At 35.0% G+C, this 27,980-nt stretch overlaps 1 protein-coding gene across 5 annotated transcripts; it reads right to left on the reverse strand.

Moving 5' to 3' along the window:
* Nucleotides 1-27,959, reverse strand: CtBP (C-terminal binding protein). 5 transcript variants are annotated; one of them, XM_088200975.1, is made up of 10 exons: nt 27,861-27,959; nt 6,364-6,799; nt 5,808-6,067; nt 5,608-5,739; nt 5,339-5,538; nt 5,169-5,268; nt 4,954-5,084; nt 4,679-4,883; nt 3,396-3,640; nt 1-1,807 (listed from the first exon to the last, which is right to left on the reverse strand). In XM_088200975.1, exons 2-10 carry the CDS (start codon nt 6,444-6,446, stop codon nt 1,742-1,744), a joined length of 1,422 nt encoding a protein of 473 aa, XP_088057101.1. In that variant the 5' UTR covers nt 6,447-6,799; nt 27,861-27,959; the 3' UTR covers nt 1-1,741. The 5 variants fall into 5 exon arrangements, with proteins under 5 accessions (XP_088057101.1, XP_088057103.1, XP_088057102.1 ...); XM_088200977.1 differs by having other exon boundaries at nt 27,823-27,959; XM_088200976.1 differs by lacking the exon at nt 27,861-27,959 and adding an exon at nt 27,275-27,362.
* Nucleotides 27,960-27,980: the final 21 nt, after the last annotated feature.

The following is a 27,980-nucleotide window of genomic DNA, read 5'->3' on the forward strand; positions in this document are numbered from 1 at the left end:
TATCTCAAATACTTTTATTGAAATTTGAAATGACCCTTCAAAATCATTACTTCTTTAGTTACAAATATATAAACTTACATTCGAATAACTTCCATGTTATTATTCCTCATGACAATTTATTCATCACAATAACTTAAAATTTAAAAAATATTAATTCACATTGCCTAACATCTTTCACCGAACGAAAAAAATACTAAGAAATATGATTTAGTACACATAAGTAAAGCAAAAGATGATTTAAGATTTTCAATAAATTCGCGTTGGATGTAATTTACTCGGTGATATCGTAATTTTTTCTAATATAGAATTACAAATAAAAAAAAATGTTTTAAAAAAATAATTCACTGATAAACATAGCAATCAGTTTGTAAAAGTACACACTGCAAATAAATTGTTAAATTAATAAAAATTATAAAAACATAAAGACGTTCAAAACATTTTTTTAGTACATTTATATTCTTAAAGTATATGGGACACCAATTTTCTATTCACAATATATATGAAAATACAAGCGTGATTATTTTTGCTTCTCATTGTCATTATCGTATCTGTAGAATTAAAACTACTCTTAGACTGTAATACAATAGCCAAAAAAATAATATTATCACATGGCCATTTCTTCTTTCACTATTATTATCATTTTGCTTGTTTATTTTAATATTTTATTTAATCAGAATCCATTCGACGATGTCACTTGTATTTGTAATCACTTTTGTGCAACACTCACTGAAATCTCACTTTCAATTATTCGTGTTTGGAAAGATTTATTTATTGTGTGTATATACGTAAAATATGTATCAGAAACCTACCTAGCATGTTGTATCGAGAACTATTTCACAATTAAGTTTTGATTTAAAATTAATAAAGGGCTAATGTACAGAAATTAACAGTCATTATCGTTCATATGTACAAACTTAATATAATTTCTCTTCATTGTTTTAAAATAGTTGTTCATACTTATACCGCATATCAAAATACATGACATTCACGTGTAAAAAATAAAGAATTTAAAATATTACAAAATTCAGTTCATATTTCATTAATTCAAATCATATAAATAAAAGAATCTTAACATGAACTATAGCGTTTATTACAACTAAAAGAAAAATATCAGTTTTCAATGTCCACAATTTATTAATTCTAATGTCGCAGAATCTCCAAGTATCATTATTTACAACCAATGTTTTTCAATTAAATCCCCCTATTTAGATTAAAAACAAAGATTCAAATGCAATGCAGAACTTTATTTGCACTTTTTACACACGAATACATTAAAATATCCAAACATACATCTGATAACGATTAAATCGTGTTTTGAAAACAAGTACATTTCAAATGAATGAATGTGTCAATTTCAACATGCACAAATAAACACTAATATATATTTATTTTCTTAAATGCTTAATTCATTTATTACTATTAATAATATAATTATACCTATGTTTTTCACTTAAACGCTAATCTCATTCATCAGCGCAGACAAAATTATTGATATGGAAAACGAAAGTAAAAATATAAATATAATAAGAAATACACCGGCTTTAAGAGCATCGTTGGAAAGTTTGCCCAGCAGATTTCTGATAATCATATACTCTAAGTACGAAAGTTTTGATACTTTTTGCTTGTTTGTTCTGTCACTTTATCATAATTTTAATGTAAGGCCGGTATGTGAATGGATTTTGATTGCTGCAGTCAGATGTGATGGACGAGTAATTAGAATAAATGGTCACATTGAACGTTTTCAGTGCACCTCAGAACTTTCTGGTTTCGGCGGATGATGGTTGGCTGGATCAGATGCATTTATTGGCTGTAAAAAACATATTTAGTGTGATTACATTTCATTTTCATTTATATATAATCTTAAAGCAATATTACTAATACTACAATAAGAACAAGTAAAAGTTTAGATACTATCATATCCCATCCAATCAAAAATCAATCATCATCAATCAAGCACATGACGCTAGAAACCCAAGTGAAGTTTTGGCTATATTAAAAATGCTCTAACCCTCATTATTTTGACAAATGTCATCTATCAAAGAAAGATATACCGCACATCAAATTTTATAGTGAGATAAAAAATCTTATAAAGAATTTTACTGTTATATCTGCAGAATTCAGGATCTAATTCAAAGTTATAAAAGCATACAATACCTACTCAGAGAATCAGGCACTACATTATATTTACTTTCTAGTCAGCACGCAAAAACATCACTTGTTCTAAATTTCTGCCTGGCGGTATGTCTATCAATTTGTATATCTTTTTAATTTCAGTAATTTCTTAAATTAACACTGTACTCAGCAGTCATGTAAATTCCGCGTGTATCTGTATTTGTGCACTGACTTTTGAAAAAATAAATAGAATGTAGTGTTTATACATCTCTATGCAATATTCTATATAAATAACTTTCTACTGTCGTTTAACATTATTTAGATAATTGATAATACTTTCATATCGAGAATAACTCCAGACTTAGATTAGATTGGTAAATAATCATAAAAATTAAGAACAGCAGATGTAAGCTAGAAAAAATAGTATGGAGTAATAAATATCAACACATCACATATAATATGAAAAACACAAGCTAAGACTTATGGCGTTGGAGAAATAAGCTTCATATTTGATACATAATCGAGCTACAGATTCGACATATAATCTCAAACGTCAAAGAATAAAGAAAAAATCTATGACAGAATGGACTAACCGAGTCAGATCACCAATTCAGAGGTGTAAAATTAATTAGAATTAGAACAGTAAATATAAAAAAAAAATAATTCTTCAAAGTAAAATCGTAAGCAGTAATGGAACACATATATACCGTCTTTTTCCGAAAATAAGCCCTAGCGTGATTTTCCGGAGTTTTTGGAATATAAGCCCTAGTTAAAATAAAATGAACGCCAACATGTGGCGATTGAAATTCAGAATGGAATTCAGAATTTGATTAGTTATGACTATGTTCCAAAAGAAAATGAAATGACTGTATTTGAATAAATTTGAAATAAATGTAAAATTCCTATATAAAAATAAATATTAACCGAAAATATATAAATTTACTTATTGTACGTGAAAAGTAAGCCCTCCCCCGATAATAAGACCTAGCCCATATTTCGGACCAAAAAAGAAAGTAAGACAGTGTCTTATTTTCGGAAAAAGACGGTATATATGTCGATTCTTTGCAGGATTATCCTGTCAGACGTCTTCAATATGAATGCAAATCCTCGGTATTTCATTCCGTTGTTAAACTCGTACACTTATACACATCACTCACTTTACTTAATTTTCAAAAATTAACTCACAAAAGGTGTTATAAAAATCACATAATATTGCACAATCTGTTTTCAAATTATTTTACTTGTTCTTCTTTTCAAGTAGCAGTGCAATATTGTTTACTAACCAAAGAATGTTGCGGGGGTGGTGGCTGTTGTTGCGGTGGAGGCGCGGGTTGTGCGGGTGGTGGTGGCGGCGCATGAGGTGGAAGAGCGTGGACAGGCAGAGCAGGCGGAGGCGCTGGAGCTGCAGCGCCGCCTCCCGCAGAACTTCCACTACCCACACTGGCGCCTCCTGCTTCATGCGGCGTAGTACTGTGTGCCTGCTGTACGGGAAGTCCGCCTCCTCCACCATAATAACCACCGTTAATACCTGTAATTTTAAATTTCTTAATGTATTCGCGTTTAAACTATTTAATCTATAGATTTAGCAATAAGTAGCGTAAGTGCATGCAGATTTAAGTACTAATAGTAATATTATTAGGAATAATTCCAACAAAAAAAGCCTTTAACGTTATTTACAGTCCTCGTTTTATTCAATAATATTTTAAATACAAAGTCGATATTCAACAATATCGCAAAGAAACAGCTAGATATTCAGTTAAAAATGTAATCGTATTTATGTAATGATCAATCAATGTTAGAAAAAAACATTTAGTAATTTTAAATTTTACAAGTGAAGCAATACAGTTAGTTTCATAAATAAAAATCAAACTATATTTCCATAGCGTTAGTGAGACACAAGTTATTATTTAACTAATTGGTACAGTACAGTATCACCTTTCGAATGACTCACTTCAGTTAAGAAAATATAAACTCAAATCAAATAAAATTTAACTGAAACAAGTGTTAAGTATAACTTTGCTTTCATAAATTAATATTCAAAGTAAATGATTACATTAGTGATGCCTAATAAATTAAAAAGCAGTTGGAAAATTTTAACAGGTTCTATGTATTCTTTAATAAATTTGACAAACTTTACATACTGTTATTTTTTATTTATACTAAAGCTGTGGAATCATTAAAATCTTTTTCACCGAATGTGACTCATACAATAAAAATAAATATATTTTAATAATAGCTTTTAAATTACTTAAGTTCTTATCGACTCGATGACTCCACATCCCCAGATTATACAGCATTCCTACTTCAATCAGGTAGTTTTAATACTTAAAAATTAAATATCACAATTAACACAAGTATCAATAACTCGCGCAATCAAATATTGCAATTGTAGATAACTATTTTGTGAAGTACTCACATTATCCATGAACATAATAAAAAAAATCTAATAGAAAAGCAATATTTGAATAGTGAAAATTGTTCTAAAATGTCAAAGAACATTTCAACCAATCACTGGTGTTTATGGTTAAACTACACTATGAACTAGCCATTCATAATAGAGATTGACCTTCAGGATAGGCGGGGGTTGAAGAACTACCCCCTCCCAAGAAATAATCCTTGTTGACGCAATTCCGCAGGCAATCTGGGATTCGGCCGACGATGGCGCGTCGAATCTCGCTCGCCGCCATCTCTCGCAGCTCCGTGGCCGAGGCGTCCGAGTAGAACGCCGCATGGGGTGTGCATAATACGTTGGGAGCATCTTTCAACGGACCCTGTAATTATTCATTGATATTGAATAACAGGATAAGAATATCATAATTGCAAATATAAAAAAACGCTTACTTGAAAGACGTTAAATGGTTCATTTTCGTGGACATCAAGAGCTGCAGCACGAATTCTCCCCTGCTTCAACGCAGCAGCGAGAGCATCGTCATCGACCAATCCTCCGCGAGCTGTATTCACTAAAAATGCACCTAAAAAACAAATTTTAAAGGACATGTAATAACTTTTTACAAAATTCTAGAATATTCAAATTTATAAAGCATAAAAGATCATACCTGGACGCATTTGCTTGATGGTAAATTCATTAATGAGGTGATGATTGTGTTCGTTTAAACTACAATGAAGGGAAACACAATCACTTTGGAAAAGTAGGTCCTAGCAACAACAAAAAAAAAGTTATTACACATAAATAACATAACTCACATAGCTCATGGCAAGTACTGACTTGTAGTGTGTAAACACGCGTAAGCCCAAGAGATTTTTCAATTCCGTCAGGCAAATATGGATCGTAAAATACTACATTAAATCCAAACGCCTTTGCTCGAAGAGCGACTGCAGATCCAATGCGACCAAGTCCGACAACTCCCAGGGTGTCTCCCCGAATCCTAGCACAACCTTGCGCCGCTTCTCTTACTTGTTCAGGTCCTAAAAATACAACATAGAATTCAATCGTTCATGAAAGTTTAAATTCATTCACACATTATTATATGTCACCTGTAAATTTCTTTCCGTCTCGTACCATATTGGCAAGCCAATATGTTCTTCTGTATAGATTAAGTATGAGACAGAGAGTGGTGTCTGCAACTTCCTCTACACCATAGCCAGGTACATTACATACGGCGATACCTGAATATAAGAATATATTAAGAAGATAATTCATTTAAGCAAATACAGTTATAGGAAGAAGTGTAAACCTAATTCTCCAGCCGCTTTAACGTCAATGTTATCTACACCAGACCCTATACGAACGATGATCCTAAGCGTCTTGAATTTTTCGAGGTCTTCTTTCGTAAGAATTATGGTATGCCACATCAGTGCACCGACCGCTTCGTTTAAAACCTTTTCGTGTATTTCAGACGTACTCTGCGCATCGCAAAATGCAACAGTAGCGACATCTTTTAATATTGGCATCTCTATAGAGCAGTCCCTTCCGTCTAGTAACGCTACCAATGGCCTGAAACGATTTACGATATTGTTTGAACACATGTCATTAAGAATACAGTGCAAACTTGAATCAAGAATTCAATTAACAAATATTATCAATATGAATCAAAATTATCTTCGTTGACACTTGTAACAATATTGATTTATCTACATACATTTTTTTAGTTAGTGCATAACAAGGTCAACGTGATTGATGTAAATAATGCAAATAACAAAGCATGGTTACAATTTCACATAACATAAAAAAAAATATAATAACAAAGCAAAGGAAACATTCAGCACACAATATTAAGAAGGTACACTGACCTACTCTGCATGGGTCCATTCGCAATGGGCCCACGCAAATTGTCCATACGCGCTCTTTTGGGCAACATCTTGCGCTTGTCCATTTAGTAGGGAATGAGCACTCCGCCGCCTGCCGGCACTGGCTGCTGCGGAGCACCGCGGTTGCCCTTAAACATGGGCTCCCGCGCCGCTACCGCTATTGCCTTTTGCAGGTATGCAGCACTGCACTGATATTTTTATATACACTGCACTACCTCGCGATATTTCACTCAAAGACACAAAATTCGCAAGGTGGAAACGTCTACCGTTGTGCCACTGTGCACAATGGTAGATATTCCCACGCGAACGGCTGAGTCAGTTCAGGCGAGGAATCACGTCAACGCGATCCAGTATCACCGCTGAGCTTTGAACATTTTCAAGCGATGTTTGGGTGTTTGAGGCTGCTCCTCGTTGTTAACTAAAACAAAACAAAACACAATTAGTACAGATCATAAACAGGATGACAAATAAATTTGTATATTATAATTTTCCATTCATGTTTGGTAAAATGTTTATTCATCAAGTTATGTAAATCAATGTAATACTTCTAAATACAATAATACTGGATAATATATAAATAAAAAATAACTGGAATAACATTGTAATATATATTAATTTAAACTATACAAACATTAGATATGCTATATACATACTATATATGTCTTAAATGCTTATTTATTTATAAACCAAAAAATTAAGAATTCTATATAAAAATCATTACGAATGTATTTTTTTATTTGTGATTATCATAGTTATATGCATTACTTCAACTGGGATATACTTTTTTGCCACAAAAACTAAATTATCTAATTAAATATCAACTTATAAGCTGATAATAATGTTATTAGTTATTTGAAAACGGTAGTTTCTAGTATTGTACACAACATATAGATCAGACTTTTACTAAAGAATTAATGATTAATGTAAAAAATCATATAAATTTGGTTATTGAATCTTTGCGGGAGAAAATGAAGTTTAATCCGAGGGAAAAAATGCTTAAAATGGTAATAGCAACTATAACAAAAAAATTGCCAATGCTACCACATAACACTAATTACTTAGTGTTTATATTCACACTAAAAATAAGTATTAATTTTATTTTAAAAATACTGAGTAATTGTTGTAGATGTTATTATAAAAAAAAATTATACTTAAACTTTTTATATAGATACCAAAGAGAGCTCATATGCAACTAGAAATAAAGAACTTTCACGATATATAGAAAAGTAACAGCTAAAGTTAGCGTGTAACTGTACTTACAAATCGAGTTATATTATCTTTATAACAACAATCTTGATGAGGTGTTGCATTTATAATTTCAAATATATTACTTAATTTTTGTGTTTCAAATAAAAATCAGCATGATATTTGACCTTGAATGGAGTACGAAAAAAATTCAATGAATTCCCCAAAATGATATTTTAAGCTGTTGTAACTCAAAATAAAATGCAAAGAATATCGATCAACGATAATAACAAAGCTCTCACTTTCGTCGATAAATTTCGTGGAGCAAATTTCATTTTCGCTCATCACTCACAAACATAAACAGGACACGCATAATTTACAAACAAACATAAACACGCGTGTTACGTTACAAACCAGCGCACACTAGTCGAAAATCACACACACCAGGTACACATCGAAGAGGTTCAGTAACAGGTGCCACAGAAGCACGATACGCTCTCGACCGGCTTTTTAGTTGCGAAACTTTTTAGCGAGCGTGCGCGCGCGCCAACGGCAAAGAAATAAAACGAGGAAAATTTGGCGCCGCCACCTTCGCGATTTATAATTAAAAATTGAGAAGTACGAAACGGGGGGCGGTAGTTTGGCCCCGCGGCTGGGTAGGGCGCGACCCCCGAGTAAATATAGACTAAAAGGTTCGCGGAAAGAAAGGAAAACTTGACCGAAAATTACGCAACTTTTTTTCTCTCTCCGCCCGGCGGAACAAAAAGTTGGCGCAGCCGGGAAAGATAAACGAGAAAAAGTTTAAAAACAAACGTTCTATATTTTCTTACGCGCGCAATCTCCGCGAACGCACGCACCCGAGTGGCGGAAGGGAAAAAACCGACGACAAAGCGACAGTTTCGAAACGCCAAATTCGCCAACAATCGAAACTTTCGCAACACAACGTCGCTACCTGGAAGTCGATGTCATATAAACAATCGTTTATAATGCTTGCAGTTTAGACATTAAAATTCGTGTCAGAAAATTAAGCAATACTTTGAACATATTATAATTGTTTTAAAAATCACAAGTTAATGTCGGAATTTAAATCAACTTTAGGTTAGAATAAAAAAAATTCAGTCAAAATTTTATTAACAGCCTGGTCATAATTATATTATTCATGGTGAGAATGAATATCAAATTATTAAAATAAAAATAGCATAGGGTCAGAATAAAAATATAGGACGATCATGAATTTAAAAATATAAATGGGCAGTAAATAATTTATTTCAAAAGTATGTTATAAAATTTTAGTTAGTCAGAATATTGAACACCCCCATGAACAATTCTAAACGAATCTATTTAATTGTTTGTAGGACACGAAGATATTCATAGCGACGAAGGAAGCGGGAATAACGACAGTGCGGCGGTGGAGTCGTTGTGTTGACATCTGAGAATATTGCAAGACCAACCAAACTAGTTGGCCCTAAAACATTTTGATAATGACCATATGTCAACATAAAACTGACCATGAGGTTAAAATACAGATAATATAATATAAATACTAGCTATTCTTTATAAATACTGTCTGAAAAAATAATACTGATCATCTGCCAAAATAATTTTTATTCTGGTCGCTTATATTCTGACCACAACCGTATTAAAATTCTAGCCCGAAAAATACGAGCCAAGTTAACATACTGTAATATATTACCCGTTAAATGATAGACATATATACTATTAAAAACATACGCAGTTTGAAAAACTGACGAATGCGCTAGCTCTGCAGCAATATAATTTGATGATATCATATAATGTCCCGTCTTTATAAAAAGAGTTGAAACTTTTGCCCAGACAAGTGTTTAATGAGACGATTTTATCATTATTATTACATATTAAATGCTTTCATAATGATATATAAATATAAAGTATTCAATTTAAGATATCGGCTTATACAATAGGTACACCCCTAGCCATTCATCACTATAATAATTTGATCTTCACATCCCATTTGAATGAACCCAAACAATAGAAAAACGCACGCGCGTACACGTACGTATAATGCTTCAAAGTTGTCGTGAAATATGAAAGTTTAAAAATACTGCTATCTAACTTCGAAAGAGGGTCACAACGACGCCGCAAAGTTTCCCGTCTCAGACTCCGCCGACCCCCTACTACCACAGAGAAACCCAAGGCTTAAAATTAAACAGGGGATTGTAACTCGACGAAGCGGGCGGAGGGTGGGGGGGTTAGTTAGCGGCAATCCGAGTTTGCCACACAATGTTATAATGTGTTATACGTACGTATTATATATTATAACAGAGTTGACGGCGATAAAAATTAAACAGTTTGAAAAGCGGCGATCGACGACCCCTCTCCCTTCGGTTTAATTAAGAATGCCGAAAAGTTCCCGGTTCGGCGGTTAACAGATTGCACAGAACGACGGCGATACTTTGCACACGCACAAAAGGAAAGTTTCGAGGCATGGCAAAGTTTGTCTCGTGATTGTTTTTTTTTAATACAGGTCGCATCGAGCCGGATCGGGGTCGCGATAGTTTTTAGGTGGCTATCAATTGCATGCATACCAAATAATATGGACATGCATGGCGCTGGTTACACAAAGTAATTATACAAGGCGCAGCGAAAAATAAATTATGTTTAAAATATATATATATATATAAAATGTCTATACTAAGCAATCCAAATTATCACGTTTACAGTTTGTTGTCAATATTTAAATAATGCGTTAGTGGATCCATACATAATTTATAGTACAATTTAAATGAGCATTATATAAAATAATTGTTCCGTAAAACGAATTGTTTGTGCATTACTGTTGGACAGATTAAGTGCGAGCGAGCATTGGTCAAGTGAACAACTTATGAATAGCCATCTGTAACAAATTCTTTTCCGAAGAAAAAAAACATGTATAAATGCACAAACAATTCGTTTTACGGATAAAAGTATTTATTTAAATACACATATATCTTAAAATAATTCCCTGTTAAATTGCACTTATTATTTATTATTAATTGGAATTATTTTATCTTATAGTTTAGTTCAAACAACAGCTGTTTTGTTTTAGAAACTAAATCTGTAACACAAAACACGTCAATAAGCAGCCGCGGACTGCGCATTACCGTGTTTGCAGTTTGCATAATATCTACATACAAATTGTGAGGTTTTCGCAGACGCTGTTAAACGAAACTATCTGTATGTATTTTTCCGGGAAAGAGTTCTAAAATTTAAAATGTAGATAACTATTTGGACGAACCAGAGCGAATGAGCTAATTAATAGAGGTATTAGAACCGTAGAATTGTTGACAAATATAACAGGTATTATCTAAGTTAAAAATACATGTTATTTAACGAAACAATTCAAATTATCTTATCCTAAAACGGGTGTAGATGTTCCAGTTACAGTCCATCATAAAGCTACTTGTTTTTATAGTTTTTAGGATACAGGAAATATCAGATGATTACGAGCTGAATAATGATCTTATTGATAGATCGGGCTCTTTAAATTACAATGGTAAAGCTAGATTCTTGGCGAGTTTTGTGTTCAATGATTGATATATGTTCCAATGACCATTTGCAGCGACTAACTTTTGTGAATCTAGGTTTAAATCTAAAAATGTCCCAAATCCACAGGGATATATATATGACATGTTACTGTTTACATTAGTACTGTATTTGGATCAATCTACGATTTAAAAGTAAACATTTATAAAAACCACATCCTACTAAACAAAAAAAATCGCGCTGAATAGCCTAATGCAGTTTTGCGAAGTAATAATTGAGATCGTGCAAATTCTCGATTAGACCGTATGATTTTAGCATTGTCAAGATCGCGGCTAAGATAATCGCGCAAATATGGTAAGAATAAGCAGATACGCAAACAATTCTGGACAAGCATGCTCGCGCATTTTTTATACGTTAAATGGTAAGTAGCTTAAACCAGTTGAATCGGTTTTATTGTTTGGAGTCCTCCAAATGAATTGTTTTCTTTTATTCTCTGAATCACAAAGGCGATTGGCTATGATATGATATCCAAGCACACAGATGGATATATTAATTGGGAACATTTCAAATTCTCACTGGCTTGATATGACATATTGTTTCAAGTTAACGCTACAGTATAGAACTCTATCGAGCATCACAATTGCTAAATCATCCTCGGAATTTGTGACCAAGGCGAGAGATGAGACATTGACAAATTCTGAAGAATTTATTAAAACGGATGTCTTTTATACGATGTTAGACACCGCTCCTGACGAGAGTAGTAGGAACAAGAGCGAGTTAGCTCGTGAAAACGCAGGCGGCGAGAAAGGGGGGTCGAGTCGTCGGTTAGTTCTCCGCCGCCGCTGTTAATTCGACAAAAGTTCGTAACATTGTCGTCGGGCATGGGGCGGCGCACGGATAACTTTTTCGTAAGCGCGCACACACCCACCCGCGGGGCGGTCGAAGGCAGGGGCGTCAAATCGCTACCTAGCGTCCGATTCGAATCGAGTGCGAAAGGCGCGAGTGAAAGTTGCGAAAAGAGTTGACCGGCGAGAGGATATCGGGGAAAACGTCGCACAGCGGCGGCGTCGCGCGAATCGATAGCGGACGACGCGCGCGCCTCGCACAGCAAGCAGCCGGCCGCGAGAGATCGCCGATCGTTTTCTCGCTCTCGGGAATATAATTAATTCACTTTTGCGACGGCCGAAGCGGCGGCAAAGTTGAATAATTTATTATATAAGTACGTCTATCTGCGTACGTACGTATAGCAGACAGCATCGCGCACTCGGCAATAATGAACGCCGCAAAGTTATTCAAAAGAAATTATAACAATTTCTGCCAACAAAAGTAATCCCGAAGTCGGCGCGGCGCGCTAGGGGCGCGGGCCGAAGTTTCGCCGGGAGGGCGCGGAGAATGCGAGGGGGAGAGTTTTAGAGTTCGCGTCGTCCTCCGCGGAAGCGAGCCTCTTCTCGCGCCCGAATGCGCACGCGCAACCGAACCGTTAATCGCCTTCGGACAAACCGACTGTCCTTTACGCCGATCGAATAAAGGATGACCCGAGCGTACTGTGATTCGATACCCCACTGTTAAAACTATACCACTACTAACTAAACAGGGCTACGGAGTCTGAAATTAACTCAATACGTAGTCGAGTTCACAAAAATCTTGAAGAATGACAAATTTGCCTCTGTTTAGTAAACTCTCAAAAACAATGTACTACATATACATACAAAACAATAAACCAATTAAAAAACAATATCCGTGTAGAAATTGAAATTGAGTATTCCACGCGATATTTGTCGACGCATTTATTACTAGTTTATTATCGAATTCCTTAATGAATCACAAATATTTATCAACGATAAGTATTTAATAGAGCGGAGGGGAGAGGGGATTTCTTTTGACGATACAGTGTGATTATGACCAATCATTTGTAGAATGACACGCAATGGAACCGCCTTCAAATTACTACCAGGGCTGCGAAGTCGATACAAAAAGTACTCAATTAATCAAAAATAATTAAATTTTAAGAGATACAATAACTTATAAAACACCAAGCGACCAAGTACTAGAAATACGAAGACGAATTTTGTGAAATTTCTCACTACGCGGCCAAATATATGCCGAGATCATGCTGATCAATTATTCATATTCTGAATAAAGATTTTGCATTACTGATTGAAGCTTTGGAAATATAGTGGGAAGGTGATATATTTCACTCGTCTTCGACTACCCCTGACCTAAAACTCCTACAAGTTCGTCGTAATAACATCATAAGTAGAACTCTAAACAAATCAAGCAAGTCGCGGAAACATTAAAAAAAACGCAGGTTCACATACATGTATTGAACTAATCATGACTTGAAAGTATCATATAACCGACACGAGCGGCGGCCGACTTTTACTATCCGACGTCTCATCAATTGAACATATCGAATATGCATTGTAAAAAATGAACCACTGGCTTTTAGCAAAACATAAGAAATTAAAAAAAACATTTATTAAAAAATTATATTGTTTTTTATTTACTATTTCTTGTTATATATTTATATATACAACTATCTGTGGTACCTATAAATAATGAAAAATCGACCACCGTACATGTACGGCGACACTCCTCAAAGGGTTAAACAAGTGTAGCAACTGATGGAGATGAAAAACTAGACGAATATCGAGTCTTGGATTTGATTATGTTATGGATTCTGATTTCTCAATTGGTGCTCACTGAAACGGCAGCTGAATAAATATAATTAGTAGAAATTCAAGAAGATCTCGCCTTGAAAACACATCATTAGAATTTTGGAAGCTTCTTCTAGAATCAAAGTATCATCTTAAACAAAAAAGCTGCTTGCATACTTATTTTGATTTTACGTACAACCTATTCCTTTGCATCTAAACATCTTACGAAGTTTGCTGCGTACAAACAAACTGTAAGCTCAACTTGGCAAAACAAGTTCAAACCAACAAATTCAATAATTGTTTTTTTATTTGTTCGTTTGTTACTAACAAAATATAATTTATGAACAATTTACGAGTCATTGTTTTTGATGTAATAGAAAAAATTATTGCGGCTCTCATATTTGAGATTCCTGTATGTGGCTTGTACTGGCACGAAGCTTAGCCACCCCCTGATATATAGCAACAGATACAATTAGCCGACCCATAACTATATAATAAATAAACCAGATGATGAGCCGTGTAATCTATCGACGTAATTTTATGACGGGCGTGAAAAATTACATTAGAAAAATCCAAGGCAAGAACATGTTCAGTCCCGACACTTTTGTGGGAAATGAGTTATAAAATACACTACTAAGAATCGCGTGCTTCTTCAAATGAACACTCGCATTGTTAGTAGCAAATAAATAAAACGTTAACCAAGTTTTTTATGGGGGACAAATATATAATTTAGGAATGTAGTAAACATGAATTTATTTATATTAATTCTTATCATAAGATTTAAGTTTGTCATGTATATTTAATTAATAATAGCGCATAAAACATATTTTTAATTAATCTAGATTATTTTGCCGGTTTTATTAATAGATTTTCAGGCGTCACAAAGAACATATAAAATATGTTTGGCTTTAATAATTTTGTTTGCATTGAACAATGTAAGAATCAGGGGTAGAAGTAGGACAATACTATACATAGCCGTACAATAGTGGGTTCCGGAAAAGTGTAAGCGCGGTTTCAGCGCTGAACCGAAGCCACGAAACTCGATAGAGCTATTGATTCGACGTCGGCTACTTTCGAGAAGTCCGAATCGCGACCGCTGACAAAATCGCGTCCGATAAAGTGATATAATAAATCTGCCATAACGACAAAAAAGAATTAAGCGCTCGACGGCGCAGGCAATCGAACGATAATCTCTTTCGAAACACTCGCTCCCCGTCAAATTCGGAAAACAAAGGAAAAATCATATCTCACAGGCGAACCGCCGAAGAGGAAAAAACAATTAAAAGTTGCGCTCTCTCTTTCGTCGACCTTGATTCGCGCGGCACACACAGCGAAAGCGCGCTATTTCATATCGTACATATACACGTACGGGACGCGCGTATCGGAGAGTTCGCAATTCCAGGCGCGCTCCTCCCCTCTCGAGAGATAGCCTTCGCCTTCGCCGTTTTTCGGTCAACCTCGGCGGTGAAAAATAAAAACGAGTTAGCGGAATACAAAAGTTAGATTGAAAGCGCAGATAAGTTTGATAAAATGAAAAGTTGCCGACGGGCGAAACTCTCCGGGATGCGGCGGCGGCGAGGGGGCTAAAATTTTCAATCGAGTTAACGACTTTTCGATTCGGGAAAGTTGGTTGCGCGATAGCGCGCGCGCGCGTATCGACGCGCGCGCCCGGGAGAGAATCGAAACCCACCACCGGTGGCGCGTCGCGAAACTTAATTAAAACCGGCATTTGCATTTGCGATAAAGCGACGACGCTATCCTCTGACATCGTTTAATTAATCCCTCTTCGCGGCGGTGGATTAGTTCGAACCCCGCAATTCGAGGGTGGCGACGAGTGTTATCCGAAGAGTACGGACCGTCCAAACTTTCGCGAAGTGCAGCAGCAGCACATTATCATACGTCACGACTGATGTGCGGTCTCCTCGTTATTTTATTCCAATATCGCGGCACGGAGCTGCCAATTTTTGTTGGCGGCGCCTAGTCGCGCGAAAGCGGCGCGATAGAAAAAATCTGACGTGTCCGACCGATGTGCGTTACCACGATTAATGTGATTCGACATTATGTGAAAACTTTTGAGTCACCGCAGACATAGACATGCGTTCGTCATAATACATAGACATGTATTATGACGAACTGCCTGCATTTCCTGACGTCTACGTTTGCATGTTTGCAAGAATTGGCTGCTCTAACGCCAGCAAAAAGACCACCCAACCGCGATTGATTGGTCTTTTTCTGCCTATTGAAACGCATGTTTATATTAGTGACGCATTCCTAAAATATACATATACCAGCTCAACGTCGTTATAGCCGAAAGCACTATTAGTTTAGAAACCTGATGATTATAGGGGCGTTCTCGAGCACTGAACATCAGCGGATTGTCGACACCACCCACAACAATTTGTAAAAGAGTTGTATACTAACGCGCTTATCAAAAATTCGGGCATAAGGATTCAATCTATACTACCATTTGAAAGAGATATCTAAGGAACATCGCCTTCAAGAAGTGTGAGAGGTTAGTGATCGTAGAACGACGCGAAAGCACTAAGCCTGACGACAGTGATTACGTATATACTTATGGAGAATTATATTGGCTGGCGTCGAATCACCGTTTGACCCGCGGGTCATAAGGCTGCCGACCACCAAAAATAATAGTTCCGCATATGAAAAACAACATGCAATGAATTCATTTAAATATAGTTTGATAATTTACGAATATCAGTAAAATTATATTTTTGGAAACGTGGGTAGAGAATGTTATTGAACTTAAAACGTATGTAAAAGTAAATCTTTATCTTGACCCCACTTCACCAGACTAGTCAAATTCACGTTTTAATGGCGAAAAGGGATCAATTTATATCAACTGTGATGTTTGTGAACTACTTTATAATATGCACCAAGTGCTTAGGATATAGATTTGTTAAATGTTGCAAATAAATAAAATAGAGTTTCTGAATGTGCACTTATATATTTATAAAATACAGCTGATTTTTGAAAAAAAAAACACAATATAATAAATATGTACCTTATTTCACTACGTTGAATTTGCTATATATGGCTCGTACAGATTTTGGTAATATAAGTTCCCGATTAACAATGCTACTCCAGTGCAAGTTAAAATGCTAATGATGGTTATGCTGTGACAAATGCAGTTATAAATAAAATGCTATACTTACATAAACAATTTCAAGGCAAAGTTCGAGATTAAGCGTTTATCAAAGATGCGATAAAATTACGAAAGCCAGAAACTAATCAGGTTCTTAATGACGACGGACTATTTTGAATACATGTTTGCATTTTTTCTAAATATCGTTAAGCGTGCTTTTGATTTTTGCTCTTTTAACGAAAGCGAATCGCTTATCGAAATGAGTCAGAAAGCGGGTAAATTTATGACCTGCGTGCGTTACCGCGACGATAATTGCTAATGGATGCTAAAAAGCGCGAGAACATCGATACCCAAAAGTGAAAAGCGGGCATGTCAAACGCGTTCTGGTGCTGTAGAACGCGCCACAGAAGCTATTATGCATTAGGGTTACATGTTTTCAGTATCAAAGCACATCGCAACTAAAAAAACATAGGTTCGTTCGCCTGCGTAACGTACACCATTTCGCGTGGTGAAAGTATTGCGAAACTACGGGTCATAAGATACCAGCACGTCAAATCGACCATTAAAAAAATGTAGTAGGATTAAAATATTAAGAAAAAGAAATTAGAGAGCAATTTTATATTATGGAATTATGGTGAAATGACAATAAAGTAACTCATTGAAGTTCGATAAAGTTGGTTTTGTAACAATGTCGAGTAATCAACGATTAAAATATTGTGGGATCCGTCATAAGGTTTCTCTCGAAACAACGAAAAAGCCCTCAAAACTCAAACAAAAAGCCGTCTACTGAGAACGTTCTACTTTCAAGTCGATGATCTAAGGACTCTTCAAACTCCCCTCGACTGCTCATTGACGCCACCATAACACAAAACATCGAAAAACGGAAGATTCCAAACTAAATACAAAATTTTCGATTTTATCATATCCAAAATTATTTACGAACACATTGACGTAAAAATAGTCGGTTCAAATAACACCCACGCTGTTTCAGCTGCCAGTACGGAACTTTTAGAACTAAGTTGATAAAATCTGGATGACTTTCTATCAAACAGGACGTAATAATTGTTTCGCGAGATGTTTTTGATATGCCTCTTAGGGCGGAACAATTTATTTCGTCACAGTGATGCACGAGTCATAGTACTGCATGTGTTCACTGACGTCAGCAAATGCTAATATGCAAACGTGTCATAGCTTCTTCAGTCAGAATCGGATACTGATTATGAATATGCTACCGATATACTAGATTACTGGTTTTCTGAAAATTAATCAAGACCACCGTTTCTTTTAACTGCCCAACCTGGAAAAACTTTCGACTCTTCTGACAAAAAACGCTCTCGTAGAAACGCCCGGTTAACAGGTTAATAAGTTTAAGGTCGATATTTCCGGGATGCTGTTTTTTAATTATAAATAAAATTGTTGTAAATATACCACTGAAATAGAATAGGCCAATTGACATATTATTAATTAATTGAGAGAGGCTTAGAAACAATGACGTGCCATAAATAACCCAAAATGTTATATATGGTTCGAAATAATAGACTCGCATATTTTAAGAGATAAGATCGCCCGTCAAAGTCCGGTTATTGAGTGGTGGGAGTGTGGGAGACCATGCGTTGCGTGTTGAGCAAGTCTTTCATCGATTGTATCGATCGCCAAGTGATTTTATTTTCGGTATGGAAGGAAAGACATTATAGGAGGGGAGTGATATTACCATTAGGATCTTGTCATATTTTTCAAATCGTAGAATAGACTTTTCAATCACTGTTTGTTTCTGTGTTAATTTCATAGAACTGTACTTTTATTGACAGGTCGCATGTTTGACGTGCTTGGTGTTTTACGGATCATGAAGGAGAAAATAATGACCCGTGCATAGCGATAGCGCCGATGCGAGGCCGCCGCGTGCGTACGCACAACAGCACATACTATGAGCGCGATCGATCAAAGGAGAACGGCGTAAATTAACCGACATGTCGCGTTTGTGTGTCGCGGTGATAATATCGACAAGGTCGCGGCGCGGGTCTACCTGGGGCGCACACGCGAGAATCGTCGCGGACCACAAAAGAGCGGAGAAACTGTGAAATGTGTCACTATTTACTGCCGTTTGTCGTCGCGTGTACCAAAGTGCGGCTGCACGCCCCCCTACGCTCGAAAAAGGAGAGCTGCTGACTTTGAAAAAATCGTTATACGGCGATTTTATGGCTCGTTTTGGCGATGCTCGGCTGCCGGTCTCGTTTAACGGCGCTCTGCTAGGGAACGTGGAAATTGTTCGAAATGCATCAGCACTTTTGCCGAAGATCGGCTCGGACACGACTCGCACGTTGTTTTTTTACGATAAAGCTCCGTTCACACGATTCGGCATTTAACAATGAATTGAATCAATTTAACCATGCAGTTAGATCTCAATTTTTAGCATTCACTATAATAATTCGTTTACTATAAAAGTAATTGATCAAACTTAAACGTTTAAAATACTTTGAGAAGAACCCATCGATGATAAAATTAATCATGCGTAAATTTATCTCAACTGAATTAATGCGACAAGCGGATCGTCAACATTCAATTATCGGTAAACTTCGTTTAATTCAATGTACGTAAGTCAGTTATCAAATCACGAAATCAACAAATCGAATCAAGAAAACTTTCGCAATTTTACAATAACGTCTATCTGGCAAAAACGTGTATGATTGCAAAAAATCATTCATCCATCTTTACAGAAAGATACCTATGTTAGTTATTTTTATTAATGCATATGACGAAACATAAGCAAATACACATACAGGTTCTCGAGAAATAAAAAAGTATTTTGAACAAGAGTAAATAAGCAATTAGATTCAGAGAGAAGTCAGGCAAAGAGCAAACAGTTCACATAACTACAGCCCAAAATAGTTTTGAATTGCTTGCCCAACAAAAAATATGTTAAATTATGCAAGTAACTTTTGAATGATAAATCTGGTGGTGTCGGTTTAAGTTTCGAAAATAGTACTTATTACATTTAATTAAGGCCTACACCGTAAAATATTTTTTCAATTCGTAAATGTCAAATCTATTGACTTTTATGGTATAAAAGACGTAAGCCTCAGTTTTTCACTACATTGGAATTAATAAAATATAAGATATGCCATAAATACATACGCATGTATGAAATACATAAATTATACAAACCAATCAATTACATATTTAAATTTGACCCGGGCGAAGCTTAGCAATAAGTCAATTAACAATTGAACGCCAAAGATAAAACAACGTCAGCCTAATCCGATTATCAGTCATACGGCGCAGTGTATCGAGCATACATATTTCATGTAAGAAACGTTATGTCTGAAATTTATTTTTTAATATAAACATATTTGATAAACCAAGTGATACATAACTTGATAGTTTGAAAATACTGAAAAAAGCAAACAATTATATTAGAAATGTATCCATATAGCATGAAATATGTAATAAGCCATAATAATAATAAAAAACAAAGTTTCAGCTTCAGAATCAATGCGAATAGATTCCATCTTAAAAACGAATATTGGCGTTAAAAGTAGGCATCGGCCATCGAAACGAGCGGCGCTTCGAAAGCGAAACGAATTGCGGGATAATCGGCCGATTAAAAACGAAAAAGAAGCACGGCATAAATTGTGTGCAGCGTGCTGAGCGCGCGATATTTTGTGACCCCGTGTGCGGTGGTGGTGGGTGTGATGGTGGATTCGCGCGTCGTTGCGAAACGTCAGCACGATAATAATGTGCGAGAGCACGCGCTCGAAGCGCCGGCTGTCCCGATTAGTCAATACATAGGTATTACAATGTTCGCCGAGACTGAATATCATAAATGTACTATCGAGTACTTCCTGCTACTGTGTCGTCGATTGTTTTGTTTTTTAAACTTGCGAACCAGAACAAAGCCATCGCGATCGATTGGCCAATAAACAAACAGAAGGCATCGATTGTGACGATTAATCTTGTGTAATTAAAACTTAATTTCGCTCGAATCGTCGTCGTTTACGAGCGCGTCGATTATTGGTAATCGGTCACATTTGGTCACATTAAAACAACCTTCAAGTAAAAAATAAATAAGATACAAAGATTCCAATAATTGTTTTAATATTTCATTTGAACACACTCGGTTTTAGCCATAAAACCGACGTGGTGCACATATTTGTTAGATTGCGCCATTATCATTCTATGTATATAGTGCGTTCAGAAAGTTTTAACGCATTGAGTATTTTGGTTATATTTAAATAAAACAAACGTATTATTTATCTGGGCAAGATCTATTCGATCTATGCTCGCGAACAGTATGAATTTTTAGATATGCCATTTTATATTATATCAATTACTGCGGAGACTTTTTGAAAGCACTGTATCAAGCTATCAGGGGTTATGAATAAATTAAACTTAAAAGACAAATGTTTTTGAACTTTCTATGTAACAATCGAAAATAACTTTCACAATACAAATAACAATTCAATAATTATACTGTTCTACAGCGATTACTGATTATACCGATATAATCTAATAAACATTAGCAACACATATTGTGAAATTTATTTTAATTAAAAATAATTCTCTTACCATTGCGTATATATTTGCTGCATATGCAATTAAAAGATGAGATTTATTTATATTAAATAATAAATACAGAGATAAAAATATTTTAGCTGTTCACGAACGTGTTACTCATATATCACGTTACATATTCGCGTTTTCTAATTAGTGCTTTTTTAACGAGCTATCTGACCCGATTTCGTAACGCTCGCATCGAGTTCAAGTGTACACAAATCGAATATTATCATCGTCGATAAAAAAGTACAGGTACTACACACCAGTGCCGGTGCGTTCCTATAAACTGTTCAAACGTGTTCTCTATTTTATTTCAGATATAATTGAAAATAATTAAATAAAATAGACATTGACAAATGGTATACATATTTTTCTTTCGTCACTCTTTATAAAGCTGTCAGTTGTTGTTTTAATTTTACCTTTACAAGGAAATTTTAAGGGCTACGATATTTTACTCACAGCTTCAATTCGCAACTCACGAACCGTCACTGATAAATGCATGTATACACAACGATTCGAACTTACGACTCACCGAAATTCCTTATCTGTGTATGTTTATAGAACGATAATAAGCCACAAACACGTTTCATGTACTTAAAAGGCAAACAATATGAGAAACTGTCTCGTTACTATGTATCGTGCGAATATATCGCAGTGTGTGACGCACCGAGATGACTCGTTAGGTCGCAATGTTATCGCTTTAACACGTTTTTGTTATCTTTTGTTTTATTTACAATTTGTATCGTAACAACAAACGAAGAAAGTACAATGTGACACGACATCAATCGAGTGAAACACTTCGATAATAATGATTGTGTGTATAAAGAAGGAAATGATGAAATAGACAAAATATATGATAAATATTTGTTTTTTTATAAGCAAATACATTGCGTAAAATTAATCAATGTCTAAATTCATTATCTAAATTTAACATTTGGAATAGAACATAAAAAATTATGCTTTTCACATGAAAATTCACATCTACATTAGGTAGTTTAAAATTTGAGTGAATGCAAGAATTTTGATAAAATATAAGTAAAGACGATATAGAAAAAAAAGCATATATACAGATCATATGCAGAATTTACTTACAGTACAGATGTACATTTAATTGCAGCAAATAATAAACCTATAATTATGCCATATGGAACCATATGTCCATAATAACTACAGAAATAAGATTTTACTAAAATATCATTCAAGATTACATATTTACAATTTAATATAAGCTGTACATAATAAATTCATTTAAAATGAGTTTTAGTACTAATTAATCTTTTAAGTGAGTTTCTAAACAAAAATATCAATTAAACATTGCAAAATTTCAACTTACAAACTTTAAATTTTAATAATTTTATGTCCCAAAACTGACCTGTAATAAAAATCAATAATAAAATACAAGAAAATTTACTTCTAATTAGACAAAAATAATGTAATTCTAGTTAAGTAGTCATAAAATTAATTATATATAATAATAATGTTGTGTCATAAACCAATATTTTTAACAAAATTCATTAAATTATTACATTTTGTTTACATATATATAGTATTGATATTGAAAACTAATTTATTAGATTCGTCGAAAGTGACGAAAAACAATTTTAAGTTATCATTTATTCATCGATTGTTTATAAAATCAAGTAAATGAAATACTAAAAATAATCATTAACAGGTTTGCGTATTGGATTGATTGAACCTTGGCATTTTTTAATGAGCGGCAAGATCAGATCATTTCTAGTAATGCATCAGGGTAAAAGAAGTAATATGTTCGTTGCTGTATCTTTCAATATTACCAAATGAATCAGAAAGTGACAATTGTAGTAAAACAAACGTTTGTGAAATACTCAGTGGTGGCGTATTGAATGTAAAACATGATAGATATGGTTTTAACCTAACAAACGAAAAACATACTAGAGCATAATAGATTTATTTACTGTACATTTTTCGTTGCAATGCTTACAACAGGGTAAAGACAACGTACTACTACTAATAGTGAGACACTAGACTTAAATGAAAGCCAGTAAATCATTAATTAAAAACAATGATTGCAGCTCAGAATTAATAGATGTCACTAGGCATTACCTAGCTCGATTTTATTTTAATAATTAATCACAACATTCATCAATGAGATTAGGAAAATCAAGAAAATCTAATCTGTAACAATCGAACTAAATTATAATTATATAATAATCAGTAATTACAAACTCTGACAAGCTCGAAATGGAAAAAAACACTAGGGTTATGGCTATGAACCCAGGTTTTTGATAGAAAATATAAAGATTGAAATAAAGGGATTGGAAGCATGTTTTAAGGCGGATGAATCAAAATTTGAATTATTCAGTAATAGAATTTCTCGCTATTTTTTTTTGTTTCATGCGAACTTTGTACTAGTATATAACTTTTTCGGTTTGACACTTTTTGTCTTTTAGTTGGTTTGGTACATATAAAATTGTTTATATTTTTAACACAAGTAATGATAATCTGTAAAAAAAAATTACAATCAAAATACATTATTTTACAATTTTCCATAGAAGTTGAAGAAAACAAAATTTAACCTTTGAAAGCAACTTAATAATTTTATTTAGTACATCACTCATGGTAGTCTCAAATAATTTTCTTAAATATTTTCTTGACCCTTGGTAAAAAACTGAATACCGGCATAAAACCATTAATTTAGCAAAACGTATGAATAGCACAGCAAACTTCTAATTTAGTACTCAAGTAACGGGTAACCGAATAGTACTTTTACACTATAAGTTACAATTCCATATAACTAATAGCCGGTATAATTGTATGGTGCTTTGGTAATTTAAAGAGCAATGATCAGAAATCCAGGTAATTATGTTTTCCATCAACTTTCCAGACCATAGTTCAAAATAAATAATAGTTTTTGAAACACAACCAACCGTGAAAATAAAGACATCAGCTATACATTTTACAATAGTGATGAAGAACTACTTTTATATGAAAATGTTTTTGTTTTAGGGAAAACATTAGTTCATATATAATGAACAATGGCATTATGGCTAATAAACTATTGATTGTCAGCGATTACTTGCTACTCTATTTCGTTCAATATGATATTACTGAAAAAATATCAGCCCATCCAATGAATAGGCAGTGAAAGATTTAAGCCAAAAATACCGGAAGAATGTCATTTATATTGTTATTTACAAATTATACTGATTTTTTTAAGAGCATTTAATAACAAAATTATGTTTCTTTGGATTATTATCACTTCAAATGTAAAAATATATTTTTAGAGAAATATTTATACAGAAAAAATCCCAAATCGATAATTTGTCGCTTATGAAGCATTTATCAATTACAAGAACAAGATCACGTACAATCCTCCAAATTCACATAAGCGATTAATCCGATATGGCCGATTTAAGTATGTCAAGAACTATTATGACTTATAGTAGATAGTGTTTGTTTCAGATCGTTTTGGACATTTTGGCAGGTAGATACTAAGCATCTGGATCAGGAGCATTTCAGATTTTACAATTTTATTAAGATTCATAGTATTTCATTAAATGACATGCATTTTTCTAGCCGAATTCAAGGGGGACAAAAGAATTATGCTATCGCTATCGAAACGCTCGCTTATTTAGGGTTCATAACAAGACTTTTTATAACAATATTTCAACTTCCAATAACTAAAAATCGAATGAAGCATATCTAAGCCGAATTTTGATCATTAGAAGAGCGCAAAAAACAATTATCCCTTCTTAGAAGTCCAAAATTCACGTCAAAAGCAATAAAATCGTGTCAGCGCCGTTGCAGTGGGAACGCTTGCTACCTGACATTCCCACTGATTTTATTGCTTTTGACGTGAATTTTTGTTAAGTGATAATTGTTTTTGCGCACTTCTATTGATCAAAATTCTATTTGAATATACTTTGACCGATACACTCTCATATCAGAAGTCCGTAAAATATCTTTAAGGATAGCTATCATATTTTTATAACATAGTAAAATATTGAACTGACAAACTATGGAGCAATATGCAACGTTTATCTGTACTTCTTCCGCTTATTTTCCCCCTGAGAGCTGAGTTTGTATTTTGGACTTTAATATAATTAGTTTTAGAACTTTCATTATGTTAGGTTTGAGTTTGAACAGCAAATGGACGTTTCGCAACTGTAAAATTGAGTTTCATTGACATTTTAGAACAACATATAATTTCTCTAGTGCCTATCAGTTAAATTATATTTTTGCTAGTAGAAATATATATATGCTGGTGAAAATATATTTGGGCTTCAATAGTGAAAACATAACTTCACTGAAAAATACACATTCACTAACATTTATACACAGCATGTAAATAAATAACGACACATGGAAAAGTTGAAATTATATAATTTTACTAGCACCTGCTAAATAAATTATATTTTCACTGGTAAAAAAATATATATATATATATATATATATATATATATATATATATATATATATATATATATATATATATATATATATATATATATATATATATATATATATATATATATATTCTGGAGAAAATGTTTTCAGATACGATTTCACTGAAATAACATATTTAAAAAAATATTCTCGGAATAGATTCGAGGGATAACTTGAGAATTTCTGGATTAGACTCAAGTACGGCATTTCAGCTTTGTTGGCCTGTCAGTGGTCGTTTTTTTATTATTACGATTTCTGTAAGATGCATAGTATTTTATTAAATGATATGCATTTTTCTATCCAAAATCAGGAGGGGCAAATGACATCCTTGATCTGGACCATGACCGCCAGTATCTAAAACTTTAATATTTATATATTAGATAAGAATTACTTTTAGAAATTAATGATCGAATGAGACATTGGTTAAAATTGTATATATATCTGAATACATGTTAGCTTGCGTAAGCTGGAATTGGCTAAGAAAACACTGAAGATATTAATATACAATTTGATTATATACACAAATCATTAACAAAAATGTATGTTCAGGAAGTGCATAAGCATTATTCTGGAGTAACCACTAAAATAGTCGAAATGTATCCTAATATTACTTCACAGCATTGTTTGAATTACAGGTTGCAACAAATAAAAGACTATTGAAATTGGTTACATGTTAGCGCCTCGAAGAATGGCTAAAAATGAACTATCAAGAGATTTGACTTTGATTAGATATTTTATAAGACTGTTATTTGTTTACCTGTATGAATTTGAATGAAGTGTTTTTTATTGATGAGAACTAAACAATAGATATTAACGATTTGCTATTTTGTCGATGCGAACATACGAGCAATAAATATTCAGTTGCAATTAGCAGCTCCGAAGCGGAAAGAGGTTAACGTTCGATGAATTTAATAGTTTAAATTATAAGAGGTAGTCTTACTGAATATATTCTCAAATGATTATTTAATTAATGGGGAAGCCATTCTGTTTGCGATCTCTCGGATAAACAAAAATCATAGTGATGACAGATACTCGAGTTTTGATTCCATATGGACTTATTTTGACATTTATATCAACATTTATATTGGTACTTTTTAACATTCATTCTTAATAAATAAAGAAGGTTAGTCGGTCATTAAAATATAGCAACACATCCCAGAGTGCATACATATGTATATGCGACGACACATGGATCAACGAATAAGAAACAAATTAAAAAGATTGTTTTGTCACTTTAGAAGTTGTTTTCCTCTTTGAAATAAAACTTTCACTCGTTTTTATAATCGACGATTCTTTTGTTTTGTGCGATATAACGATTAGTGCGCGGGGGAGATGGGCGGGGTGGGGAGGGGGGTTAGTGTGTCAGGGGAGCGAAATCGAAAACGCAGGCCTCGAAATCGAAAAAGCCGCCCGTCGTCAAGTAGTCAACTCGGCAACTCGGCAAATCGTCAGATCGGCTAGGTAAACAAACCTGCGATTCGTTTGCGAAACGTCACGCGGAGCGGCCGCGAGACGCGTTCGAACGCCGGCGCGACCGGCGACGTAAATAAACCGTTTCGAATAGAAAGTTCGCGTCCCGTCGACGAACGTCACCCGCCACGTGCACGCGAACGAGTGCTTATCGCGCGATAAGACGATTCTCCCGACTCTCACGCGTCCAAGAGCTGCCGACTAACAGCTGACGGCGTCCGAGACGCCTCCGCCGAAAAAAGCAACAAGTCTCGTCCGGGAACCTTCGCGCCGCGCCGGAAACTCGGCTCCGCGAGGAGTCGGAGACGACGCCGAGCGGAGCCGCTGCGATTGCGCAACGCGACACCGACGCGCCGGGGAGAGGTCGGGCCCCCGTCGCCGATCGCCGCGCCGAGCCCTCGTCGCCGGCGGAAGAGCGAGGGGGCGGGATGACGAGAAGCGGCGAGCGGCGGGCGTCGTCCGCCGCCGCTAAAATGGCGGGACGCCGGGCGGGGGCGGGTCGCCGTCCCCGGCCTTCCGCGCGGTCCCAGACGCCGCGCGAGACCGCACCTTAACGCCGACGAGCTATCCGACGTCCATGCACTCACCGGGTAGCCGACTAGCGCACCAATCCGCCGACCGGGTCGCGTCGCGGGCGCTCGGCGGCATCCAAGATGGCGGCTCGCAGTAGGACGCGCCGCCGACACGCGCTACTGGGCCGGCGACCG

The sequence above is a fragment of the Plectrocnemia conspersa genome, unplaced genomic scaffold (genome assembly GCF_051122295.1).
Source record: "Plectrocnemia conspersa isolate PC_06_02 unplaced genomic scaffold, ASM5112229v1 ptg000012l, whole genome shotgun sequence".
NCBI lineage: Eukaryota > Metazoa > Arthropoda > Insecta > Trichoptera > Polycentropodidae > Plectrocnemia > Plectrocnemia conspersa.